The 8,368-nt window shown below is 42.1% G+C and overlaps 1 protein-coding gene across 1 annotated transcript in view; it reads right to left on the bottom strand.

The window, feature by feature from the left end:
• Positions 1-65: 65 nt before the first annotated feature.
• LOC107742075 (kinesin light chain 1-like) overlaps positions 66-8,368 on the bottom strand; it is a 33,130-nt gene continuing 24,827 nt past the window's right edge. The window contains 3 exon segments of the mRNA XM_016554937.1: positions 66-587; positions 982-1,039; positions 1,433-1,554. Of these exon segments, the coding sequence (XP_016410423.1) occupies positions 513-587; positions 982-1,039; positions 1,433-1,554 (255 nt within the window). The 3' untranslated portion in view covers positions 66-512.

Here is an 8,368-nt window from a genome sequence, read left to right on the forward strand (position 1 = left end):
TGTGTGTGTGTGAGCGTGTGTGCGTGTGCGCGCGCGTGTGCGCGCGTGAGTGTGTGTGCGCGTGAGTGTGTTAGTGTGTGTGTGTGTGTGTGAGTGTGTGTGTGCGTGCGCGTGAGTGTGTGTGTGTTGATCGTTATGTGATCTTCATTATTTCAGCACAGCAAGTTCTCTTCAATTCTATTTTTTCTTAATGAGTTTCAAAATCCACTATGAACCCAAACCCAGATGAAAAGAAAGAAATCCTTCCCTCAGAGAGAAACAGACCCATAAATGAGCTCTGAGACGAGCAGCTGCAGAAGATCATCAGGAACAGCTGCAGCGTTTGCTTCGATCGTCTCTGTAACAGATCCATGTCAACATACACTACATATATAGAGTGTGAGCACAGTAAAGCAGCAGCAGAAGTTCCCTTTCACCCAGAAGACACCATCTACTCCTAATCACTAATGTGCGTCCCTGACGAGGGCGTATTTTATGGCTTTATCAGGTAACAGCAGCCGCTCGGGACTGATTTAACTGCTGTTGTACAGATCCACATTACTGGAGCTCAATCCTCGACTGTCTCTCAGCCGCCGGCCGCCCAGATTCTGAACACCAGAACAAAACAGAGAGAAGAAGGTGAGGAAAGCATCTTCAGACTCAACATTAAATCCCTGAACTCATGTTCCTGGTGCTACTGTGAATGATTCTAAGAATTATAATCGTTTAATCGAGTCATAATCGTGACTCTCTTCTTGTCACTAAATAAAGCTGATCTGAACACTTCACATCATCTGCGCGTGGATAAACTCCAGCTGCTCTTATTGGATATCCGTCACATTAATATGGAAGCTCGTTTACATCACAGAATTAAATACATAAACATAACTGCAACTTTATCTCTCACAGTTTTTACTTTTTCCTCTCAATTTTGAGTTTATATCTCGCAATTCTGACTTTTAGATAAAATTGCAAGAAGACGGTTGGAGTGATATTAGTTACCTGGAAGGACTCGTCGCCCGTCTTGTTCAGGACGCTGAGTGAAGCGGCGCGTTTCATTCTGTAGAGAAAAACACAAATCTAATATCTGACAGCCAAAGAGCAGAAGATGCAGTATGTTTGACACTGAATGTCTTCAAACAATAACTCAAATGCATGTTCATGTACAGCAGAAGAACATTAGTAAATCAAATCTGTACAATTTTTACAAAAGCTAAACGTTTTCTTTCAGGGTTTGTGTTCATCTGTCATCAACAGAACTCATCTAAACTCATTTACTTCATCACTCAAACCTTAAGTTAAAGACTAAAACAAAATAAAAAACTATTTTATTAACTAAAGTAACATGAGATACAAATTACAACAATACAAAACCAATAAAAACTACCAAAAAAATGACGAAGAATACTAAAAATACTAAATAATATTCAAAATAAAGTGTGTGTTCTCATACTTGTTGTGTGTGTCTGGAGGTGCATTTAATTGGAGTTTTTTCACCAGCATCTCACTGCTTCTGCGCAGCACATCTCTGAGACGCCCCATAGAGCTGCTGCGCTGCAGAACACCACTGCCATCCTGCACACACACACACACACTCAATATACTGAACAACACACACACTCACTCTCACACACACACACTCAATATACTGAACAACACACACACTCACTCTCACACACACACACTCAATATACTGAACAACACACACACTCACTCTCACACACACACACTCAATATACTGAACAACACACACACTCACTCTCACACACACACACTCAATATACTGAACAACACACACACTCACTCTCACACACACACACTCAATATACTGAACAACACACACACTCACTCTCACACACACACACTCAATATACTGAACAACACACACACTCACTCTCACACACACACACTCAATATACTGAACAACACACACACTCACTCTCACACACACACACTCAATATACTGAACAACACACACACTCACTCTCACACACACACACTCAATATACTGAACAACACACACACTCACTCTCACACACACACACTCAATATACTGAACAACACACACACTCACTCTCACACACACACACTCAATATACTGAACAACACACACACTCACTCTCACACACACACACTCAATATACTGAACAACACACACACTCACTCTCACACACACACACTCAATATACTGAACAACACACACACTCACTCTCACACACACACACTCAATATACTGAACAACACACACACTCACTCTCACACACACACACTCAATATACTGAACAACACACACACTCACTCTCACACACACACACTCAATATACTGAACAACACACACACTCACTCTCACACACACACACTCAATATACTGAACAACACACACACTCACTCTCACACACACACACTCAATATACTGAACAACACACACACTCACTCTCACACACACACACTCAATATACTGAACAACACACACACTCACTCTCACACACACACACTCAATATACTGAACAACACACACACTCACTCTCACACACACACACTCAATATACTGAACAACACACACACTCACTCTCACACACACACACTCAATATACTGAACAACACACACACTCACTCTCACACACACACACTCAATATACTGAACAACACACACACTCACTCTCACACACACACACTCAATATACTGAACAACACACACACTCACTCTCACACACACACACTCAATATACTGAACAACACACACACTCACTCTCACACACACACACTCAATATACTGAACAACACACACACTCACTCTCACACACACACACTCAATATACTGAACAACACACACACTCACTCTCACACACACACACTCAATATACTGAACAACACACACACTCACTCTCACACACACACACTCAATATACTGAACAACACACACACTCACTCTCACACACACACACTCAATATACTGAACAACACACACACTCACTCTCACACACACACACTCAATATACTGAACAACACACACACTCACTCTCACACACACACACTCAATATACTGAACAACACACACACTCACTCTCACACACACACACTCAATATACTGAACAACACACACACTCACTCTCACACACACACACTCAATATACTGAACAACACACACACTCACTCTCACACACACACACTCAATATACTGAACAACACACACACTCACTCTCACACACACACACTCAATATACTGAACAACACACACACTCACTCTCACACACACACACTCAATATACTGAACAACACACACACTCACTCTCACACACACACACTCAATATACTGAACAACACACACACTCACTCTCACACACACACACTCAATATACTGAACAACACACACACTCACTCTCACACACACACACTCAATATACTGAACAACACACACACTCACTCTCACACACACACACTCAATATACTGAACAACACACACACTCACTCTCACACACACACACTCAATATACTGAACAACACACACACTCACTCTCACACACACACACTCAATATACTGAACAACACACACACTCACTCTCACACACACACACTCAATATACTGAACAACACACACACTCACTCTCACACACACACACTCAATATACTGAACAACACACACACTCACTCTCACACACACACACTCAATATACTGAACAACACACACACTCACTCTCACACACACACACTCAATATACTGAACAACACACACACTCACTCTCACACACACACACTCAATATACTGAACAACACACACACTCACTCTCACACACACACACTCAATATACTGAACAACACACACACTCACTCTCACACACACACACTCAATATACTGAACAACACACACACTCACTCTCACACACACACACTCAATATACTGAACAACACACACACTCACTCTCACACACACACACTCAATATACTGAACAACACACACACTCACTCTCACACACACACACTCAATATACTGAACAACACACACACTCACTCTCACACACACACACTCAATATACTGAACAACACACACACTCACTCTCACACACACACACTCAATATACTGAACAACACACACACTCACTCTCACACACACACACTCAATATACTGAACAACACACACACTCACTCTCACACACACACACTCAATATACTGAACAACACACACACTCACTCTCACACACACACACTCAATATACTGAACAACACACACACTCACTCTCACACACACACACTCAATATACTGAACAACACACACACTCACTCTCACACACACACACTCAATATACTGAACAACACACACACTCACTCTCACACACACACACTCAATATACTGAACAACACACACACTCACTCTCACACACACACACTCAATATACTGAACAACACACACACTCACTCTCACACACACACACTCAATATACTGAACAACACACACACTCACTCTCACACACACACACTCAATATACTGAACAACACACACACTCACTCTCACACACACACACTCAATATACTGAACAACACACACACTCACTCTCACACACACACACTCAATATACTGAACAACACACACACTCACTCTCACACACACACACTCAATATACTGAACAACACACACACTCACTCTCACACACACACACTCAATATACTGAACAACACACACACTCACTCTCACACACACACACTCAATATACTGAACAACACACACACTCACTCTCACACACACACACTCAATATACTGAACAACACACACACTCACTCTCACACACACACACTCAATATACTGAACAACACACACACTCACTCTCACACACACACACTCAATATACTGAACAACACACACACTCACTCACACACACACACACACACTCAATATACTGCACAACACACACACACACAATATACTGCACAACACACATACACACTCAATATACTGCACAACACACACACACACTTAATATAATGCACAACACACACACACACATATATACACACACACACTCAATATACTGCACAACACACAAAATATACTGCACAACACACACACACACACACTCACACTAACACTTACGCACTCACACTGCACAACACACACACATCAGCTCTGCTGGATCCAGTGTGTTCATCATGTACAGGATCATGTGAGCACCATCACTGCTTTAAAGGAACAGTCCACCCAAAAATCAACCAGACAGTTTGGTTCCCATTGACTTTCTGAAATGACAGCGGAAGTCAATGGGAACCAAAACAGTTCGGTTCCCAGCATTCTTCAAAATATCTTGTTTTATGTTCCACAGAAGAAGGAAAGTCATACAGGTTTGTAATGAGTAAATAACGACCGGATGATCATGTTTGGGTGAACGAAGCCTTTAACACGACACACCAGCTCACGCCACTAAATCACCTCATCACTGTATGTGCCGATGACCGACGAGGTCTTCTCCTGACATCTTGCCCTCTACAGCCCTGAATGTCAGCAGAGACCACGTCAACTAGATGCGCCCCGGAGACAGATCCCCAGTGAAGACCTCATCACCTCGATGGCCACGGGAACCAGACGAGTCCTCTGCACAATCTAACCTGTGCTGCAGCCTGGAATTAAACCACGCCATGTTGGTTTCATCTGGCCAGAGGAGAACTGGCCCTGACTGAGCCTGCTTTCTCCCAAGGTTTTTTCTCCATTCCTGTCAGCGATGGAGTTTTGGTTCCTTTGGCTTGCTTAGTTATGGACGCTTGACTTAATGCACAGACACTACTGGAAGAGAGCTGAACTGGATGATGACATCACTGAATCACCAATGAACTGACTTTAGCTGAAAAATTACTCTTTGTTATCATCCTCTTGCATTATTGACAAACTATTTTCCTGTTTGACACTGTAAAGCTGCTTTGACACAACCAGTATTGCATAAAGCGCTATACAAATAAAAGTGACTTGACTATTAAAAAACACGTCATCAACTGATGTTAGAACAAAGTCATGCAAAAAAACTGACTACTCAAATACACATTATTAACTGTTTCATTATTTATTAAATAACATTCAAAGCACGTGATCTCAATATAGAAACAGATCATCATTATTAAACATACACTGATACAGAACGATGAGAAACTTAGAGATAGACAGATAGAGAGACGGACAGACAGATATTCAGAAATAACCCTTTATTGAGAATGTCAACAAACGTCACAATGCAGTGGAGTAATATGTTCATATATATTCATTGGTAGATCTACTCGCTATGATAGTGAACACAAACGCTCGGATTAAAACAAAGATAAACCATCAATAAATATGCAGCGATCCACGACACACGGCATAAACACGTCAGTTATTAAGAGCAACATTTGTTCGTTTTGTACTGCAGCATCATCATCATCATCATCATGTGTGTGTGTTTGGAATGAAGCAAACTATCATCATTAGTGAAAATGGGGAATAAATGAGGCCTGCAGCACAAGCGTCATGAGACACGTGCACTGAACTGACAGCACATTCAGTGATATAATACAGTCACGTCAGCTGCTGGGACGCGTCTTTAAGGCTTTTCATGGAGCGTGATTGTTTTTAAACGTCTCTGCGTTTGGCCTTCAACACATTCGACAAGCTCAATGAAACCATTTACTGCAGCAGAATCATTTAGAAAAACACTGTTCCCTCCATCAGCCGTGACCAAACCTCATGTTCTCTTCGACAGAGTCAACGAATGTCTGAAATGTTCTGGCTCTCTGAATACAGACAGCTGAAGATTGTTCCCTCTGCAGGTGAAATATGAGCATGTGGATTGGATCAGGAGCGTCTGTCTCTCCACTGCTGCTAAACACACACAAGAGCAAAGAGACGAAACTTACAGAAGCCCGTTTCCACCACACGATAAAACAAGAAAAAAAAAAAAAGGTACTTAACGACTTTTTATCTCACAATTCAGAGTTTATTTCGCAATTCAAAGTTTGTTCACAATTCTGAGTTTATATCTCACATAAAGTCAGGATTGTGAGATAAAAAGTCACAATTACCTTTTTAATTTTTTTATTCCATGGCGGAAACAAGCTTCCATAGATATTTGATATATAATTCACAGAACCCAAGTATATCCACTGCTGACTAATGCGTCAAACCCACTGCAAGCGTTAATGGTGAACACTGTAAAGGTCACTTTGACACTGGAGCACGAGAGACTGTGAAGTTAAACACGTCACCTAAAGAGAACACGCCTGTGACGTTTGTCTTGTGTTGTTCGGTTTTGGATGCATCACATACGTCCTCAAGCAACATGAAATCATCATTTATCATATATTACACAAAAAAAAAAGTATCAAGAGCAAGTTTCTGTGAAACACCAATGATTGTTCACCAGCAGAAGCTGCTCAAACCCACAGATGGCAAAAAGAGCAAAAACCATAAAATCTGCAGAATGAACAGAGTTCAGTCTGAAAGTACGGACATCATCAGCGAGGTCACGATGAAGGAAACGGCGACAGATGAAAGTGTCGACATCGATTATCAGCAGATCAGAGATGAGAGATAGAGGAACAGATGAAGAGCCCAAAGATGACGTCACGTCAACCGAAGAAAGAAAAGAAGAAGCAGGACTGAGGAGAGACACGTCCATCTGACGACTAAAGAACACCCACAACGGAACAGGATGGACGTCCAGAGGAAACAAACAAACACGGCCCTTCCTGTGTGAGGAGGAAGAAGATGAAGGAAACTCTTGATGGCTTTATGCCTGATGAAGAGAGAGAGAGAGAGAAACAGCACACCATTAAGAGCTTAAATCAAACACATGAGTGGTCTGTCCGTCTCTCTGTCTGACTGTCCGTCTGTCCGTCCGTCTCTCTGTCTGTCCATTTATCTGTCTGTCTGTCTTTCCGTCTCTTTGTCTGTCTGTCTGTCCGTCTCTTTGTCTATCTGTCCGTCTCTCTGTCTGTCTGTCCATCTCTCTGTTTATCTGTCTGTCCATCTCTTTGTCTATCTGTCTGTCTCTTTGTCTGTCCATCTCTCTCTCCGTCTCTTTGTCTATCTGTCCGTCTCGCTGTCTGTCTGTCCATCTCTCTGTTTATCTGTCTGTCCATCTCTTTGTCTATCTGTCTGTCTCTCTGTCTGTCTGTCTCTTTGTCTATCTGTCTGTCCGTCTCTCTGTCTGTCTGTCCATCTCTCTCTCCGTCTCTTTGTCTATCTGTCCGTCTCTCTGTCTGTCCGTCTCTCTCTCTTTGTCTGTCTGTCTCTTTGTCTATCTGTCCGTCTCTCTGTCTGTCTCTTTGTCTATCTGTCTGTCTCTCTGTCTGTCCGTCTCTTTGTCTATCTGTCCGTCTCTCTGTCTGTCTGTCTGTCTGTCTGTCCATCTCTCTGTCTGTCTCTCTTTCTCTG

This window comes from Sinocyclocheilus rhinocerous, unplaced genomic scaffold (assembly GCF_001515625.1).
Source record: "Sinocyclocheilus rhinocerous isolate Xijiao unplaced genomic scaffold, SAMN03320098_v1.1 scaffold3119, whole genome shotgun sequence".
Taxonomy (NCBI): Eukaryota; Metazoa; Chordata; class Actinopteri; order Cypriniformes; family Cyprinidae; genus Sinocyclocheilus; species Sinocyclocheilus rhinocerous.